The sequence below is a fragment of the Sminthopsis crassicaudata genome, chromosome 3 (genome assembly GCF_048593235.1).
Source record: "Sminthopsis crassicaudata isolate SCR6 chromosome 3, ASM4859323v1, whole genome shotgun sequence".
Lineage (NCBI taxonomy): Eukaryota > Metazoa > Chordata > Mammalia > Dasyuromorphia > Dasyuridae > Sminthopsis > Sminthopsis crassicaudata.
In genome coordinates, this window is record NC_133619.1 from 243,281,699 (window position 1) to 243,302,515 (window position 20,817).

Below are 20,817 nucleotides of genomic sequence, written 5' to 3' on the forward strand. Positions count from 1 at the left end.
ATATAGAGGATAAGATGAGTAGTGGAGATAGCATGAGCTAAGTCATGTTCAGAGATTAATTATTAGTTTTATTTGGCTATAGTGTTAGAGTATATGAGGTGTGGATAATTTTATAGCAAACCCAAAGTTATATAGGAGATTGATTTTGGAGAATTTTGAATAAAAACCACTGATTATAACCATGCACGTGCTAACTTTTTTAGACACTGTGAAAGATGGCATTCTTGTTCCCACAGAGCTTTTGGGGTGATTTTTTGGGGGGGATACAGCACATAAATTAATAAGTTAAATATAAAATATGGAGAATTCACTGGAGAGATATAAAACAGATTTGAATTGGACTTTATAAGTGGCTAGAGATTCAGTAGTTGAATTGGCAGATGGAAAATATTTTAAAGCTAAGAAAGGGTGCCAGTAAATGCATGCAAATGAGAGAATAAGAATAATGTAGATTTAGTAAGAGAAAATTTCATGGAGAAGATGGAAGTTGATTAGGCCTTGAAGGATAGATAAAATTTGGACAAGTTAAGAACAAGAGAATCAGGATGTTGGTGGACTAGTGTGGACTAGAGGGTTATAGGAAATATGATGCAATAGATAGAAAGGGCCATGTGAGATAAATAAGTCTTTGCAAGCCAACCTGAGATTTATGTTTTGGTCAAGATGATAGAATAATCCTTTTTTCCTCTCTGCAACAATCAAAAAACTTTTTAAAATAAAGGAATTACTTGGTCAAATTTAGAATATTTACAATAGAATTCATAATAGAAGCAGAACCTCTGTTTCAAGTAAAAACTTCTTATATTAAAAGGAAGGAAACAAATATTTACTGTGGCCTTCAAATTGCCAGACTTTGCACTGTTTTACAAAGATGTCATTTGGTTATAATAGCAATCCTGAGAAGTAGTGCTCTTTTGATTTCTGTTTTACAGTTGAGGAAACTGATATAGAGATTGAGGTTTAAGTGATTTATTCAGGGACAGTGTATGCCCCCCTAAGTGTGTGGTGCCAGATTTGAATTTAGGTCTTCCTGACTTCAGGCTCAGTACTTTATCCAGGTTCTACCTAGCTGCTTTAAAACTTTTGGGCTTCTACCTTTAGTGGAATTTTTATACTAGATAGAGTTAGCATATTAAATATAGAGGTTTATGACTTTAGGGTTATACACCTGAGATCTGTGATTGTTCACTCCATTAGGAGTGATATAGCTGAAACCCCATCTGACCCCACAAAGGGCAGCAGACTGCACAGCCAAGTCAGCGATGGAGTATGCTGAAGTCATGGGCAGAGAGCCTGCATTTAGAGCTGCAGCCAAAAGAGCCTTGAGCCTGAAGGAGAAGAAACTCAAAACCGAGGTCTAAATTTTCCTAAATGTGAAGCAATTTTTTTTAAAACAGAAGAATATCCTTTAGATATGAAAAATAGGTAATTGAAACTGTACAAGTTATTCTATATTTCTGAGGTAATCCAGTAAGATATTCTGTAGAGCAAAAGAAATAGAAGCTTCAAACCAAAATAAAATTCTGCAAACTTAAACCTAATTGTCACTCCAGAAAGATGGATATTTAATTTCTGAAGAAACAAACAAATAAAATAAAGTAAAACCTAGGGTGAGAAGATTATTTGGCTTGTAAATCTCAAAAGACACAGACATAAAAAGCTTAAATATGTTCAGTTGTCAATGAGATTATAATGAAATCAGTTATTCTGTTTATAGATTATTGTTTATGTTTTTTAAAAAAAGTTTGTATTGTGGGGTTAAGGAAAGAACAGGGAAGGGTCATCAAGAAACAAAAAGTACCTAAGGGGAACTTAAAGAATTAGGAAAAGGAAGATTGAAAAGTTGAATTAATACTCTATGGACCTCCTAGTATCTTTTGTGGGAGGATAAAACAGTGGGAAAATTGCATGACTAGGGAAAAGTAGAGGATGTAAGGAGAAGAAGTGGAGGGATAATGCTTTCCAACTAAATCCATATAGTGAAGCATTAATAATAATTTGAGTCTTTTAACAGATGGGACAGGAAAGGAAAGGAGGGGAAGATTGTGGAAGAAATGGATAAAAGTAAGGGAGTAGAGGGACTGGGGCAGGGAATATAGTAGGTGGAAGTAAATTTGAAGGAATCTTGCTCTCTAGAAAGGGAAATGAAATAGTGCCACTAAAAGACATTTTGATGGGAAAGAAACTGCATTGAAAGAATGATCTCTTTTAGCTGGTTTCTTCAGAGGCATAAAGACGAAGAATTTGTACATTAGAAGGAAACCAGTTTGTTTGAAAAAGGTCCTACCTTCCCTGGACAACATCTCACCTCAGAAAAAGAGACAGCCACTAATCAGTGTGTTAGAAATGTAGAACTAGAGCGAGAGCCCTATATATGACTTGGAGACTGATGATCATTGTAAGAACACGTGATGGGATTGGATCTCATGACATAAATAATTTTCACCATGGAATATTATTTCTTTTGTGAGAGAAATTAGAGAGGCTAAATAGAGTAAGATTAACAAACACATTGCCATAGAAATGGGATAGAAGAGAGTCTCATGTGGTGCTTCTGAAGCGTTTTTCTCCTGTAAGACACAGAAACAAGGAGGAAGGAAAAAAAGTAAGGGTATAATCCTTGTAGAAGAAAATACCATTCAGAATAGGCTGGAAAGAAAAAAAGAATAAAAATGACAAAAAAATTGGAAAAAATTACAGGAAAATAGAGTTTACTTAGAAGTTGGAGGGAAGGTTAGAGAGGAAAGATTTTTAAGTATTATTAAAGATTGGAGAGAAATATATAAAATAAAGGAGTTAATTTAAGTAAATTAAAAGAACAGGAGAGGTAGATAAATAGGGTGAGGTTGGAGGTAGAAGGGAAAGAATCTGTGAGAATAGAGTAGTATCAAGGTTTAATGTAGTAAGCAAAATGTATTATAAATATGTCACTTAAAAAATAATCTAAAAAAATTATCACGGAAGAAGAGTTAGACTTACCTTAAATGTGAATAGATTCAACAATCATTGAAATAAGACAGTGACAGAATGCATAAGAAAATCTGCTAATCTGTTGTATTAAAGAAACTTGTATAAAGTAAAGACAATTATAGAATGAAAATAAAAGGCTGAAGCAATATTTACTTACCATATAATTCTCCAGGATCTGGAGGAATTGTCAGATGAGCAAGGAAATCATATGTACCCTATGACATAGCATCTAAATTTACAAAAGAAAAGTAACCTGAATTACCCCCCCACACCCCCACACACAAAAAATAGTTACACAATAATAATAAGGTTCTTTTCTCACAACTAGAGAAAATTTTACAGACTGATAAACTTATAATTTATATATATATATATATATATATATATATATATATATATATATATATGTGTGTGTGTGTGTGTGGTATGTGTGTATGTGTATAGTTTATATGTGAAACTTGGAGAATTTAGAAATAAAAGAGTTATGGTTTTTTCTGAATGGGATCATTAAAAGAATGTACATAGTAATTTCTCAGCAGCACATGGTATACATTTATCTTTTTTGCCTATATTCTGAAGTTTCTTTTTCTTTTTTGAAGTTTAGAAAAAAAATTTTTTTTTGTTTTGAGCTTAAAAATGACCAATTGTACATTTTAGTATTCAAATAAAAGAGAAAAAGATTATACATGAAACTACAAATCTCCATTATTCATAGCTTTATTTTTATTATTTTTTACATAATTTTGTTATTCCCCTCCCAATTACACAAAAAACCTTAGTTTTATAAAAAGTAACTTGCAGAGCCATCCCCTGTCTATGTTTTCTTCTGGCCTTCTGTCTTTTTCTTTGTTTTTTTTTTTTTTTTTTTTTTTGCTGAGGCAACTGAGGTTAAGTGACTTGCCCAGTGTCACACAGCTAGGAAAGTTAAGTGCCTTCAGCCAGATTTGAACTCTTGGCTTCAGAGCTGGTGCTCTATCCACTACTTCACCTAGCTGCCCCTTTTTCTTTGCATTTAAAAAAAAATGCTTAAGGGGCCCTCTTTTTTTCCATCAAATTTCTATGTAGATTAAAAAGCTGATTGGAAACATGATTTCCTTTTTTGTCTTAAAGGTAACATTTTTAGTAAAAATTATAGCTCCAAAAACTTATTCATAAATTTTGATCTTAAAAATTTCTTTTAGTTGGACAGCAATCATCTCTTCGTGCTAATTATCAGTCTCCCAACAAACATTTAATTAGCTTTACCTTTATGCTAGAGAGGCAAAGATGTAAGTGAAACGGGACTTGCGTTCCCAGAATTTATATATCTAAGGTATATACAAAATAGCTGGGCATATCCCATAATATCCAAGTGGGATAAGGCTGATGGCATTGAATCACTGGAACTCTGGAGTTCTGAATTGTAGTGGAGCTAAAATTGATTAGGTCAACGTCACTATAGTAAGCTACATTATTGATTTAGGAGGGGTAAATCTTCCTAAGTCATAAACAACTAGTCAAAGCTTCCATGCAGATCAGCAATTAGATATGGAGCCTAATTGCAATGTAAATTTTCTTCAGAGTATAAGCAGGGAGGTTCTGGGGGGCACCTGGAAAAGTTTCCTACAGAAGGTTGTGGTTGAGCAGAAACTTGAAAAAAACAAAGGGTTCTATGTATAATTTTATTATATTTTCCTTTTTTATACTCTGCAGTCCTTCCATTCTTCCTTGCTCAAATTACTAATACAGAGCTTTTGCATGAGAATGTCTTCAGTATTGACTCTAAATTGAAAATGGATCTCTTGTTAAAGATGGAATTTACTTAAAGTAAAATCTTAGAATAATCAGGTAGAAATAGATTTGATGAATTAAAAGGAATGGAATACTTAAAGAGCTTTCTATTCTCTGTCTTAGTTACTGCTTTTGTTCTGGTTGTCTCCCATGCCTAAAATATATTGCTCTTATTTTCTGCTTTAATATCCTTAGATTTTTTTTGAAGTTCACCTTAAGCACTTCCTTCTACCTAAAGCTTTCCTGATTTCTCTGCAATTTACATGTGAATGGACTGAAAGTTAAAGTGGCTGAGCAGTTTGCTTTAGAGTAAATAGTTAATAAAAACTGGGATTTGAGGCCAGGTCTTCTGATTTCACTTCCAGTACTTTTCAAACTATTCCCCAATGTTAAATACTCTTGCTATCCTCCCTCCAGTCAAAAATATTATTGCTTACCCAGTATGTTTACATTTTCTCTTAAAAATTTATTTCTATGTTTTCTAGAATGGCTTAAGTCATCTATATTTTCTGGAGGTTTGCAAACCAGTCAGATACATTATAGTTACAATGAAGAAAAAGATGAAGACCACTGTAGTTCTCCTGGAAATACTACTCCAAACAAATCCAAACTCTATTCCCATAGATTGACTTGGAGTGATCATTCCCAACCATTTTTGCAAGCCATTGCAGACAATAACATTCAGGATCATACTGTGAAGGTAATATTTTCTTCATAATTACTGTTCTAGTTAATTGAGAAAAGTGTTTAATGGTACTAACATTGATCATTTATTAATATTTAGTTTTATTTTGTTGTACCACAAGCTTTTTTCAGTCATTGATTTCTATATATTCTGTTTTGGCCTCATTTAAGTAATTAATTTATTTTGCTTTTTAATGAAATGCGAGGGAAGAATTTTTTGGTAATGAATTTGTTCTCATATTCAAGTAAACTGTTTGAGTATTTCAAATGCCTGTCAGTAATGTACATATTAGAGTATGTGAAATATTTGATGTTATATAATTTCATAGTGCCTATTAAGAATTCAAGTTTGATTGTTTCTGTTTTCAGGATTTTTTATGTCAGATAGAAAGGTACTGCAAGCAATGCCATTTGACCACACCAATAACATTTCCTCCTGAACATCCTGTGGAAGAGGTGGGACGTCTACTCTTATGTTGTCTTCTAAAGCATGAAGATTTAGGTATTAATATTTTTGCCTTAAACATACTACAAATATATTGTTGACTAACCTAACTTTTATGCTAACAGGACAAGTTAATTTTTTTTTAATGCCTTGTATAGGTCATGTGGCCTTATCTTTAGTTCATCCAGTTACACTTGGTGTTGACCAAGTCAAACACAGAACGTTGCCTAAGTCCGTAGTGGATGTTTGTAGAGTCGTCTACCAGGCAAAATGCTCACTAATAAAGGTAAATGTATAGGCCAAATAATTTAGTATCAATTATTATATGTTTCTTCTATACTTTTTGGTGTTTTGTAAAAAAAAAAAAAATTGACTATCTCTTCTCCCTTCCCCTCCAATCTCTATGTGTTTGACTTAATAGACACATCAGGAACAAGGGCGTTCTTATAAGGAAGTGTGCGCTCCTGTTATTGAACGTTTGCGATTTCTTTTTAATGAATTACGTCCTGCAGTCTGCAATGACCTCTCAATAATGTCCAAACTTAAACTTTTAAGCTCTTTGCCTCGTTGGAGAAGGATAGCTCAGAAGATGATACGAGAGAGAAGGAAATTAAAAAGAGGTAAGAAAATAAGGAAAGTGGGAAAATATTGTCAAACACTTTTTTCCCCTTAATTATAAATAGTATTTTTTTGGGGGAGGGGTAGGTGGGACCTTTCTTTGGTTATAGTTTTCATATAATAAGTATTTATTAAGTTATGTAAGTTGACAAATAGTCTAAAACTCCTAATACTCTTACATATATTTGCATAGAAGTAAAAGTCTTGCTTACTTATCTAAGTTACTTAAAAAGGAAAAACCTTTAAATTTCTATTCTTGAGCTATATTTTAGAAATACTTTTACTTTTTAGGAAGTATACTAAAATGATTCAATAATTTTTCCCAATCTTAAGATTTTCAAATTTGACAAATTTTATTATGAATAATTTTTTTAAAAATATGTGTGTACTGATAATAGACATGTACTTAGAATTTAGTATATAATTGGAGTAAACCTTTTGGATTTTTTTTTTTAACATCCAATTAATCAACTTGATGAGGTTTAGATTTGGGGTACCCAAATGAAAATGAAGTTTAGTGGCGGCGCAAGCAGTTCTCTATAAAGGAATTTACAGACCCGAAAACCTAGATTGGCAAAAGAGGTTTATTATTGGAAGTAAGGTTAAAGCCTAGTTAAAGGAAATAGGTGAGGATAAAGACAGGATACTGAAAACATTCCAGTGGGCAGAGAGTCTTTGGGGTGCCAGGCATAGTGCTGGCATGTTTAGACCCTCTGCAAAGAGAAGGCTCCAGTCTGGCTCTTTTATAATATGGGGTTTTGGCTACAAGCTGAAGGAGGCTTGTATAGGTGGGGTCCCAAATTGACTCCTGGCTGGGTTTCAGCCAGGGTTAGAATTTGAATTGAATTCAGTGGGTTTTGGGACTGAGCTGTCCCCACCCAGATAACAAAGATGAAACTGTTTATGCTTGGGGTAGAGTCCCCTCACTGAGGCAGAGTTGAAGGAGATTTTCTCCTTCAAGGATTTTCAGAGTTACGGGGTCCCCTCTTCAAACTGAATCATATTAATCTGCTTTTTTTTAAAAAAGAAAAAGCATGTTAGTGAAATCTTTTAATAGTATTATATATTCTTCTTGAAAGTGGATTTTCTTCTCAAAGACTTCTAACCTCTAACTTATTTTGTACTAAAGTTAATAATCTTTAGAAGAATTTTATATATATTCTTTTTTAACATTCTGACCCATCCAATACTTACCTAACTAGCATCTTCTCATGTTATTTGGGATTCCCACACTGTTCTTAATGAATTATTCTGTATCATTTCAATTTAACAAACATTTGTCAACTCTCCATGTATGGCACTGAGATATGAATAAGAAATAAGACTTTGTCCCAGGTCTCAAGGCAATTTGCCATCAGAGAACATAGGTTCAAATTCTGTTTTTAATAATTATTACTATTGTGATATTCAACTTTCTGTGCCTTGATTTTCATCCTTCAAATGAGAAGACTGGATTAGATGACCATTGAAGTCTCTTCTACTTTTAAACTAGGATCCTAGGAGATCCTGTAGTCTAATAGGGCATAAACATGTATCCAAATAATTACAATACAGGGTAGATTATAATGGACATATAGGAGAGAGCACTTCCAACTACAAAGAGCTAGAGATGCCTCATAGAAGAATGGTACCCTAGCTATGAAAAATTTACCAAAGAAGAGGAGAATATGCACTTTAGACATGGAGGGATGAGTTGTCTGAGATATATGAGTACAGTAAGGTATCAGAGAATAGTTAGTAATCCCATTTTGTTGGAACATAGTGTCTAAAGTGGGAAGTAACACAAATAAGATATGTAGAACAAGAATTAAGAAGATCTTTAATATGTTAAGGAATTTTTCTATTTTCATTTTGAAAGAAGGGGATAACAGAATTTAGTTATCTTTATAAATAATAATAATAAATGTTTACCAAATTAATTGGCATTCAAATAATTATATTTTTCTGACAACCAACCTGTTTGTTTTAAACCTTAAAACTATATTTCTTTCTTCTTTTTTTTTCCCCCCCCTTTTCTTTCTGAGGCTGGGGCTAAGTGACTTGCCTAGGGTCACACAGCTAGGAAGTGTTTAAATGTCTGAGACCAGATTTGAACTCGGGTCCTCCTGAATTCAAGGCTGGTGCTCTATCCACTGCGCCACCTAGCTGCCCCCAAAACTATATTTCAAAGAAAGCTTGTGAAATAATTTTTCACTTTGTTTTTCATACAAGTTAATTTTAACAAAATGTTAATGTCCTAGACCTACATTTAAGTATAAATATTTCTAATTTGAAACAGGCCTAAGTTTAAATTATAATTAAATTATTCATTGATAATGTGGATTTTTTTTTTTTTTTCATAGTACCCAAAAAGTCAGAACCTACTGATGTGGAAGAATCTAAGATTGGAAATGAAGAGGGTGACTTAGAAGAAGCCTGTATTCTTCCTCATAGTCCTGTATCTGTAGATAAAAGACCTGTTCCAGTTAAATCACCTAAGGTATATTATATAAAGATGTTATTTGACTTGGCAGTTTGCTGAAGAAAAAAATAGAAACTTAAGAAAGGAAAGGACCAATTGATATTCTAATTTTGTTCTTAGATTTTGAAATTAGTATGTCATAATGCTTTGCATATTATGGGCAATTAATAAAAATTGATTTAATTTGCTGAATGAAATTTAGTTCAGGGACATTGCTATATTGAAAAATACTGGTGTAATAAGGTACCATATCAATATTTTTTTGTTATCATTAATCATCATCATCACCATTGTTATTTTGTCCTCTTTTATGATTGTATAATATGCAATGAAATGGTGGAAACCAGTGAGTAGTAATTCTTAGAAATTATTCTAATTTTTAATGCATATTTGTACATTATTCATGATCTTCATTGATATTTTACAAATTGCAAATCACTTTAAGTTTATTATCTCTTTTGATTTTTAATCAATTTTGAGATAGATTTCATTAGTATTCTACTTTGGAGAACTTAAAAGAAACCTTGGGAACTTTAAACTCAGTATAGAAATAGGAGCAAGTGTTTGCAGGAAAAGAAATGTTTTTTCTTATTAATTTCATTAAAAATCATTACTAATTTGTAAATATTTTATGAAAAAAATTTATTGCTTTACATATGTGAAAAGTCTTGAATATTATGGAAAATTGTTCATGATATAAATATATATATACATATATATACTTGATTATATAGATTTTGGTTTGAATTAATGTTACTTTTTTATGGTAGTAAACTTAATGAAATGATTTAGTAGTTTCAAAATTTTAGAATAAAAATCAGTAGTGACATTTGAAATAGAAATAACTATTTGTATTTTTAAGGATAAATGGCAGCCACTTCTGAGTACAGTTACGGGTGTTCACAAATACAAATGGCTTAAACAGAACGTTCAAGGTCTTTATCCTCAGTCTGCACTGCTTAGCACAATTGTTGAATTTGCACTTAAAGAAGAACCAGTTGATGTGGAAAAGATGAGAAAGTGCTTACTCAAACAGGTAACATTTGTTTTTGATGTTTTTTTGATTGCTATTTTGTTTGTTTGAGAACATGTTCTTACTATTTGTTTGATAATTTATAGAATCTAAAAGTTACATACTTATACTTTTGCAGTTGGAGAGAGCAGAAGTTCGTTTGGAAGGGATAGACACGATTTTAAAATTGGCAAACAAAAATTTCTTGCTTCCGTCTGTGCAATATGCTATGTTTTGTGGATGGCAAAGACTTATCCCAGAAGGAACCAATATAGGGTAAAATTCAAAATTGTTGTATTTATTCCTCAGGCCAATTGTGATTATAAAGAACATATTTGTATTAATATTTAAATTAAATAAAATGAAATATTAAATAAAAATTAAATAAAATTAAAATTATATATATATTTTTCAAGGGAACCACTTACAGATTGTTTAAAGGATGTTGATCTGATTCCACCATTTAATCGAATGCTACTAGAAGTAACTTTTGGAAAGTTGTATGGTTGGGCCATTCAGAATATTCGAAATGTTTTGTTGGATGCAAATGCTAGATTTAAAGAGCTAGGTAAGTTTTGATTTACTTTGCCAAGATAATTCTATTTTTCAAAATAATTATCTTCACAATGATATAGAAGTACAGAATTAAAAAGAGAGTATATATTCTTGTCAACCTCACATTTAAAGTATTTAATTATAAAATTTCAGAAGTCTCAGTCCTGTCATTCTCATTCTGGTTATAAACTTCTTGAGAACAGCATTTTATTTCTTATTTGTCTCTAATTTGCTTAATCCAAGTTTTTACTTATTAGGGAAAATGTTGAATTACTGAGTAGTTGTTATAATGAATGAAGGCATTGATTAAGAAAAGTTCTATTACATGCACATGAAAAAATGAATATTACATTGGTCAATGGCTACTACTTATCCCAATGCAAATGTGGTTTTTTTAAATAGCCATAAATTTTTGTAATGAAAAAAGAGAAAGATTAGATCATTTTGTTGTTAGAGTTGATTATATTTTTCTTCTTTCCCTGTGCTGGTAAAATGTGGAAAAATGAACACATAGAAAACATTTTTATAAAAAAAACAAATTAACTAGAGAGTACTAGCATGGTATGTAATAGAAAGAAACTAGATTTGGAGTCAGACAACTTGGATATATTGCTTAATATTTTTCTGGGTTTGTGTATGTTACTTAACCTTACTTTTTTCCTTATCCTTTTTTCAGCTCTAAATTATCATTCTGTTTTTCTCTGATTTATTTGCTAGTTTTAGATTTACATGTTAATACAATTATGTTTGCTTTTTTAACTAAGCCATTTGTTAGACAGTCTTGTATAAAATCTTAGCATAGGGGCTAATAATGCTTTAGGTTAGAATGGGTTTTTTTTTAAACTTAGGTTGGGGATGTGTTAATAGTTAATATAAATATTTAAAAGTCATCTGTGTGATATTGTAGAATTGAGATGCATAACCTTCATCTGTGAGTCTATTTTAAAAATACTTTGATTATTATATTTTAGTATTATGGATTTTCTGTATAATGCTGTGCATATTCTATATTTGAAAAAAAAATTCTGACTAGTGTCATGTCATAGGTTTCACAAATTGCGAAAAGAGTTTTTTGACACAAAAAAAGTTAACTCCTGGTCAAAGGAAAAATAATTATGGAGACCATCCAACTTTACCATGTAACAAAGTATATGTATCATATAGTCATAGTTTCTTTAGATATTTCTTGTATTCTCTGTGAACCTTTTAAAGAGTGTTTTTACAGTCATTATTTGTGATGGTAGTAATAATTTTTTGAAGATCTCTTTCTTTCCTTCCTTCTCTTTCTCCCTGTTTGGTGTAACAATGGAATAAGAAGAGAAGTTATAGTATTTAGTACATATAACACAAAATCTGACAAAAGCCAGCATCATATGACAGTATCACTTAACATAAATTAGGTGTATTTATTTTGGGTATTGATAGCTTTTGCCCAATTCTTGTGGTGGGGGGAAGTGAACCAGGATCCTGGTTTTTATATCTGTAACATCATTTAGTTGGAATATAGGACTTATGTCTTTTAAATTTTTAAATTACTCTTAGGTTTTTGTATATAGTTTATTTAATACTTTTAGAGTTGGCATATCCCTACAATCCTAGATCTCATTTTCCAGATATCAATTGGATCTGTCATGGTACCATAATATTTATAACTTTGTGGAAAAAAGTAAATAATTTTTAGTTGGAATGTAAAAAGGATGCTAAAAAAAAACAGGGACTAACTATAACTGGGGTGAATCAGGTGTGTAAGAGGAAAAATCAGAATCAGCAAGGTTCTTGGAAATAAATAGGGATTTGGGACCTTTTTGGTAACTCTACATATGTTATATAGGGCAGTAAAATGGTATTTGAACAATAAGTAGAAATTGTTTGTTTTTTTTTTTTCTCTTATTCATGTTTCATATATTTTGCCCTACTTAACAATTCTGATTCTTAACCAGGTATCCAGCCTGTTCCTCTGCAAACCATTACTAATGAGAATCCAGCAGGACCAAGCCTTGGAACCATTCCACAAGCACGTTTTCTCCTGGTTATGCTCAACATGCTTACCCTTCAGTATGGTGCAAACAACTTGAATCTTCTTTTGAACTCTGGCATGCTAGCATTGACTCAGACAACATTGCGATTAATAGGTAGGTAGACAGTCTTTTGGATTTTTTAGTGGTGGTTTGTGAAATCTAAAATTTTGACTTTGGAAATATTTTTATATTGCAGCTTTCTTGCATTTTATAGGCAACCTAACCTGTCATGGTTTATTTAGAGATTTAATGATTGTGTTTCTTGTCCAGAATCCAAATCCTTGCAATATAGATGGATAAATGTACTTTATTATGAATGATAATACTCTTTGTTTCACTATTTTGAATTTTTTTGTTTTTCCTCCTTAAAAAGGAAAATTTATAGAAATACCTCAGATAGGGAGGACTATTTTCACCATAGAGAGAAGAAGAGATATCATTTGAAAGGTAGCTTTAGCTTTAAAGAAGAACTTTTAAAATGAATATAAATGTTATTATTAAAATAGTTTGTTGAATCTCTTTCTTTGGAGATAGATAATAATTAGATGATGGTGTGTGTCTAAGAGATTTGGATTCTCTGCCCTTGACAAAAGGTAGGAGAAAATGAAAAATAAGACTTTTATTCAGTGTGGTTTCATAAAGAACATCATGATACTAATTGGTCTGCAAATTTTTTGGTTTGCTTTCTAAGGTGGATTGATTAGAAAAAATCGAAATACTTTAAAATAATTTTTCATTTTAGTAACTTTTACAGTGGAAATAGATTTAATGGCTATATAAATGCAGGATAATTACTTTAAAAAAGAATTATTGTCTATTTTAAGAATAATTTAAAGCAAGAATTTGGCACGTGTTTTGCTCAGTATTATCTAAATAATTGATTGTGATTATTTGGTCAGGTCCTAGTTCTGATAATATTGAAGAAGAAATGAATGCCTCTGCACGAGGAGCTTCAGCTACTGTTTTGGAAGAATCCAGAAAAGAAACCACTCCAGTACAGCTTCCTGTTTCAGGGCCAGAACTGGCAGCAATGATGAAGATTGGTACCAGGGTGATGAGGGGAGTGGACTGGAAATGGGGAGATCAGGTATTAAATCTAACTCTGCAGTAAGCATTAGTAAATGTACATTTTTTTGGTGGTAATAAACAAAAATTCCTTTTCCTGTTTAATTTATGATATAAACAGATCAGATCATAACTCCTCCAGTTCTCTGTGATGTTGATAGATGAGACAAAGCGAAAACATTTGTTAAATAGTGGTTATAGGGAAGTAATATCTAAGGAAGGAAGGAACAAATAAATAATATTAGGGACACGCTGAAGTGGAGTTTGAAACACTATGGCTTAACTGTGGAATTTCAGAAAATCAGTAGCAGTAACAGCTTCCTCTTCCAACACACTCTCACCCTGGTCTCCACTCTTATCCCCACATCTTAAAATATCAATACATTCTCTTCACAACAATATAGTGAATTTGACAGTACATTTTTTCTGTTTTGCAGATGAGGAAACTGAGGCACTAAGAAGTCTATGGTCACACTATAATAATAAAGTTCAGGAGACCAGATTTGAACTAGGTCTCCAGACTCCAAATTCTTTTTGTACCATTCTATTATTCTCTTTGTTTTGTTATGCTGTCTCTTAACTTACAGCTAAAAGGCATTTCCATGCCTTCTGTTATTGTTCACTTGCATTTTTGTTTTCCTTCTCAGGTTATTTTTACCTTATTTCTAAACCTGATTTTTCTTGTGCAGCAAGATAACTGTATAAATATGTATACATATATTGTATCTAACATATACTTTGGTCTACCTGCCATCCAGGGGAGGGGGTGAGGGGAAGGAGAGGAAAAGTTGGAACAGAAAGTTTTGCAAAGGTCCGTGCTGAAAAATTACCCATGCATATTCTTACATCCAAAAAAATCTAAAAAATAAATAAATAAATAGATAGATAAGTAAGTGAATGAATGGATGCATGTTTGTTGATTAAAAAAAAAAAGTTACAGCTAAAAGTCAAGCTATTCCTTTCTGTACAAGGGCATCAGTATTACAAATTAGGAGACAATTTTCATAATTTAACATTTTGAAAAGGATTCTTGAATCTATCTCAGATATGCAAACAGGGATACTAAGAAGTAATAATAGTTTTTACTTCAGAAAGATAATTGTGGGTGATTGTGAATAAGTAGTGCTGTAAAAATTGCTTCATTCCTCAAAAAAGAAAAAGAGTGCAAATCTTAAGACAGATGGACCCTCCATTTCATAAATGAATTCTTTGAAGAAGGGACAAAATTAGAGAGAGAAGGGAAAGGTTGTTTTAAAATGTGGATTAACTATTAGAAGTGCAGAGACAATGAGACAGAAAGGAGGGAGCCTTTTTTAATCCCTTTCTCTACTTTCTCTACCAGTGGCTTTCTCAGAATTGTTACCCTGATAGGATTTTTAAGTTCCTTGCTTAGGTCCTTTGGATCCCCAATCTTTGTGTGGATAAACTATTTGGATTTTAGGTAGTCAAATAGACGTAGAAAACTCTTTTTAGAGATATGAGAAAGGCTTCTCCCTCAAATTTTCCTTATATTGACTTTATGGAAAATTGTCTTTTGGACTTGGGTGCAGGATGGACACCATATCCTACCTTGGAGAAATCACTTCTGATCCTGAGTTTCTCAAATTGTAAAATGAGTAATGTTGTAATAGACTGCCTCTGAAGTCTCTTTTAGATATAAATCTGTGACCTTTTAAATTTATAATTTGTAAAACTTATAAAGAATAGGAAAATTTTCTTAGTAATGGAAATAAATATTCTACTTGGCATATCTCTATTTATATATATATAGATATATACACACACATACACACACACATATGGACATATATCTTACGTTAACTTTCTATTTTAAAAGTTTATTATTATTTTAAAGCCCCAGTGTAAACTTCTTATATTTAAAAATTATGTGTTAACATTAATGGTTACCTCTTTCTTATTCCTTTTATATCTTTTTTTGGGTATCTATCCATTTATATCCCATGTATCTAAAATAGCATTCAGTATGTAATCATTTTTTATTTATTTTTGGCTTTTTCTGATTTCATTTTCTTTTTCTTGTCTCTAGATTAGATTTCTAAGCTTTTAATGATGTTGAATGAGAAGAATAAAAAAAAGTTTATGTACTCCATTTAGTAGAGATATAGGCAGAATAGAAAAATGTTAAATGATTACTTAGTGAAACTGTAATATTTAATTTTCTTCTTTCCTTCTCAGGATGGTCCACCTCCAGGTTTAGGTCGTGTGATTGGTGAATTGGGAGAGGATGGATGGATAAGGGTTCAGTGGGATACAGGCAGTACCAATTCATACCGAATGGGAAAGGAAGGAAAATATGATCTTAAATTGGCTGAGCCTCCACCAGCAGCTCAGCCCTCAACAGAGGATTCAGACACTGAGGATGATTCTGGTTAGTAAAATAGTAAGAGATCAAATTAAAGATAACCTAAATTAAAAAAAATATATATATATATATTTTGTTTTCCTTCCCTAAACTCCTTATCTCTTCTCTTGGTGGCATTAGTTGTTTCCTTAACTTATTCTTGTATGTGAGTTTTGTCCCCTCAGCCATACTGTAAGGTCTGCTAACAGAGAGACCCCATGTATACTTACATACTCTACAGGGCCTAGTAAACATTAGTTGGTCAGTAAATACAAATCTTATAAATTTATTAGGAATAAGAAGCAAATGATTTTAAATGACATATAGTTCCTTGAGATTACCTTTAGCAAGGAAATTTTTTTAAAAATTAAAATTTTTTTTTATATTTTTCCTTACTTTTGTTTTTGAATATTTTATAAATATAGAGTAGGCAGAAATTTGAAAACTTGAATTTAATTTTACTTTTAATCAGTTTAGGGTGGGAATAAGAAACCATATATTAAAAAACAAAAATAGACCAACATATGCATCCATTTTCTTTAGAAAACATTTAATACTTACTGTTAAACTGGGACAGGATTCTTAAGTTGAGGTCCATAAACTTTATTTTAATATTTTGATAACTGTATTTCAGTATAATTAGTTTCCTTTGTAATCTTCTGTATTTTGCTACATATATTTAAAAACCTTATTCTTAGAAGAAGTATATAGGCTTTACCAGAGTGCAAAAGGGATCCGTGACTCAAAAAAAAAGCTTAAGAATCTCTGTTTTAGAACTACTTACATTTAAAAAAAATTATTATTTTAAAAATCATGTATATAATATAGATACTACTTGTTGTTCTGGCCCTTTCCTTTTTGTCATTTGCTTATTAGATTCTTAGGGAGGAGAACACAGTTGGCAGAGACTTATCTTTTGCTGACTACTCTAGGGATTTTATAACTGGCAGAATCCCCTATTTGTCCATGATATTTGGAAAAGTGAAAAGTTGGTTCTTTCATGAACAGACTATAGGTGCATACTACACATACCAGAAGATAATTCATTAGTATACATTGAAATATTGTCTTCCCCAACCAGGTAACAGTTAAAAGTCATTAGTTGTTTATTTTTTATTCTCAAAGAGAACCGTGACATCAGACAGGTGACGGCATAACATGTAAGGGAATTGGATTCAAGGGAGGATGGGGTTGTGCAAAGTCACCTGTCTCTCCTTTGGAGCCATCTGGGTACAGTCACTAGAAATAGATCAGGACGACTGGAGATGGTCCTGGATGCTGTGGAAGAGGTTCTTAAGCTAGTTCTCATTGAGATTGAGGTAATGCCCTATAAGAAATGAGCTTGAGAATGGATTCTTTTACCTAGTCAAAAAAAAAAAAAATCAATCTGGGGAGAGCAAAGACTCTCAGAGTTTCTGGCCAAAACAGAATCACTTGCCATATACATTCACTTTGAATTAGTGTATTTTCATTTTTGGTCCTTGCCACTTCCGTGTGATCTAATTCTTCCTTCCTACCTCCAAAGATGCATTTCAAGTAATTTTTGGAATGTTTTGTAATGAATTATATCCCTAATCATTTGTGTTAGAATAATTAGTGAGTTGCAGCTGTATACATATTTTAACTCTTGTTTCTTGTCTTTATTTTGGTTTCCATTATAGAAAGTGAACAAATGGAAAGAAACTTCCATCCTACTTCTATTTTGCTTACAAGTACTGTTAATTTACTCCAAACTCTCTGTCTCTGTGCTGGAATTCATGCAGAAATCATGCAAAATGAAGCTACAAGAACTCTGTGTGGTCTACTTAGAATGTTAGTGGAAAGTGGAACAATAGATAAAACATGTACGTCACAGGTCATGTGAATGGTAAAATAAATATGTTCTTGGGTAATAAACATTTTCCTTAATATGACTTTCTGCCCCACATTTTCACTTGTAATATTCTGTGTTTCATCTTTTTCATATTTTAAGAGAAACTGGTTCTTTAAACTTCAGGGGTTTTATAAAGGCAGCTGTAAAGAAATATTTGCTAATTTTAACAGAGAAATATTTTTAATGTGGGGAGGAGACTTTAATTCATTACTGTTCTTTAATATAATTCTATATAGTCATTGACTATATTCATTATAATTTGTAATTTGTAAACATTTTGTCAAATGAAGTATGTGGCAGGCATTGTTCTAAGCACCAAGGATATAACTAAGGGCAAAAAGATACTCACTTCTCTCAAGTTGTTTACTATCTAATGGGGGAATTCATGTAAAAGGGAGCTGAGATTCAGAGGAAGAGGAGAGGCCAGGAAGGAAAAGAAGAGGCAAAATACCTGACTTGAAGGCATAATGGAGAAGTCCAAAGGAATGTATCCTGTTGGGAAAAGAAGAGACAGGTGATCTGGGGACCCTCTCCAGAAGGGTGTTGAAGGAATTTGCCAGCCTCTAATCAGTAACTATCAGTGGGTTCTGTTTACTATACCACATGTTCAGGGATGGTGTGGTGGCAGGAAGGTAGTTATGGAGGGAGAGTTCTTTATAATCTTGGGATAGATGAAAATAGAGAAATGATAGTACAAAAGATACATAAAATGTTGGAGGAAGGCACAGTATATCTTAGTGAGGAAGAAGCTTCAAGAGGCTTTGCCTTTGTCAAAGGAGAAGAGAATGTATATTTTGATAAAGATAAGGTAGTTTCAGAAAGTGATTGCTGTTGTTGCTTGGGAGATGGAAATTATTCTTGAAGAATTCTTTAGAAAAAGAGGATTGCAAAAGATCAGTCTTAAAAAGGAGAGGGTAGGTAAGAAGTAAGAAAGGGTAATTAGGAATATTTAATCTGATGAGCCTTGAAGTCTGAACTTGTATTTGGTTACCAGAAATTACCAAAAGATGTTAGAGCTTTTTAAAGAATAAAAAAACTGATGATCATTATATAATGGTAGACAGGCATTCAGTACAAGAAATAAGAGTGAACTTGGTTAAGAAAAAAAAAAGTTATAGTTAATATAAATAAAGTTTGAGTTTGAATGACAAGGCAAAGATAAAGTGGAAGAAATGACAAGTTTTAGCAATTTATTAATAAGAGAGATATTGAAAATCACTGTCTTTATCTCTTGGGGGATAAGTATAAAATGGTTGTGATAATAACAAATTTGGAGAAAATGGATAGAAAGATAATTCAGTTCATTGAGTTAGTTCTTTTCTTTATATATCTTATATATATGCTATGATTTAGAATAGTAATTTAGTATCTTTTGTTTTTTATTTTCATTGGAAAAACATTGGGTGTGGAAAGAAGTCTGAATATAAATGATCATAACTTAAGCTAAATTCAGTTGGAGCTTTGCTGCCTGTAATTTTGTTTCTCTTTTTCCTTTTCCTGTTCCCTTTCCTTTTATTTTATTTTATTTTATTTTTTTTTTTTTTTTGTGAGATAGTAGGGGTTAAGTGACTTTCCCTGAGTCACATAGTTAGGACATATTGAAGTGTCTTTGAAGGTTGGTGCCCTAGCTGCCCCCAGCCTAAATTTTGGTCATACATCTTAACTCTTCAAGGCTCCAGCTTCTTCAAACTCTTTAAAATGAGAGGATTGGGATAGCTGTTTAATCAAGCCACTTCTAGCTCTAAATTCTATGGTTTTTATGGTGTTCAGAGATATTAGGCTTAATGTCTTTTTTTTTTTTTAGGAATACTGTGATAATTTTCATGTGTACTTCTATAAACTGAGATTATGTAATTCCAAATATTCAGAATATATAGTTGGTTTTGATTTAAGTATTAAATAGAATAAAGTTAGGGATGGAAGAGCAATATTCCATTTAGATATTAACAGAGTGACATAATTACAGATTCTTTTTACTGTTTAAGAAAACAAGCATAAGCAACTGCAATAACTAAAATAGCATCTTTTTTCAATTATGAAATGAATTAAAATATATTGTCAAATGACTTTTTAAATAATTTCAGGTTAATAGGCATTACTGTTTTTTCATGTTCTTTATTACTTTTGGTTCTAAAAGAAAAAAGAGAAAACAAATAGCTCCTTATTTTAATTTGGGAGCCTGATGGGGGGAGAATATTGACTTTTTTTTTTTCTCTTTCAGCTTCTTTACCAAATAAGATGGTTTATAAAGAGCAACACAGAAGTTGGTGTACACTTGGATTTATTCGAAGTATAGCACTTATGCCTCAAATGTGTAGTACCCTTAGCACATCTCAGTGGATCACATTACTAATGAAAATTGTGGAAGGACACGAGTCATTTACAGCAGCTTCGCTTCAGAGACAGGTGATTGATTTGACAAACTTTTTTAATAAACATATTTTCATTTTTCATGTTTTGCCTCTGGTGATTATTGTGATAGCTTTCATTATCATTTTCATCTATCATGGAAATGATAGATTTTTATATTTATGTAATAGATATAGAGTCATCAATGTGGTCTTTTTAAACATTTTGTCAGTCCTGGAGCAGATCATCCCTTGGTTCTGTATCTCTTTCATTACCTAGGACACTTCTTTACACAAAACAAATGCTGAATAAATATTTTTGATTGAGCATTTCGTGATTTAAAAAATAATTTTAAATACCCACCATGTGTAGGCCACTCTGCATGATAGAGACAAAAATAAAGTAGTTCTTTCCATCAAGAAACTTATCATCTAATAGGGAGATATATCATGTACCCAGATAAGTGAGTATTGACAACTAGGGAATCAGAAAAGACTTCATTCACATAAGAGATAGCACACAGACAAGAACTAGCTAGACCATAGAGTGCATGAAAGGGAGTTAGAAGAGCATAATCTTGAAAGCTAACTTTTTATTGAGATTGTGAAAATATTTAACTTTACCACGCTGAAGAT

At 31.9% G+C, this 20,817-nt stretch overlaps 1 protein-coding gene across 1 annotated transcript in view; it reads left to right on the top strand.

The window, feature by feature from the left end:
* Nucleotides 1–20,817, top strand: part of HERC2 (HECT and RLD domain containing E3 ubiquitin protein ligase 2) — a 227,008-nt gene that overhangs the window by 96,798 nt on the left and 109,393 nt on the right. The window contains 13 exon segments of the mRNA XM_074300310.1: nucleotides 5,226–5,440; nucleotides 5,794–5,926; nucleotides 6,028–6,155; nucleotides 6,291–6,489; nucleotides 8,830–8,966; nucleotides 9,811–9,984; nucleotides 10,100–10,236; nucleotides 10,377–10,528; nucleotides 12,456–12,647; nucleotides 13,433–13,620; nucleotides 15,795–15,987; nucleotides 17,622–17,804; nucleotides 20,055–20,239. Of these exon segments, the coding sequence (XP_074156411.1) occupies nucleotides 5,226–5,440; nucleotides 5,794–5,926; nucleotides 6,028–6,155; nucleotides 6,291–6,489; nucleotides 8,830–8,966; nucleotides 9,811–9,984; nucleotides 10,100–10,236; nucleotides 10,377–10,528; nucleotides 12,456–12,647; nucleotides 13,433–13,620; nucleotides 15,795–15,987; nucleotides 17,622–17,804; nucleotides 20,055–20,239 (2,216 nt within the window).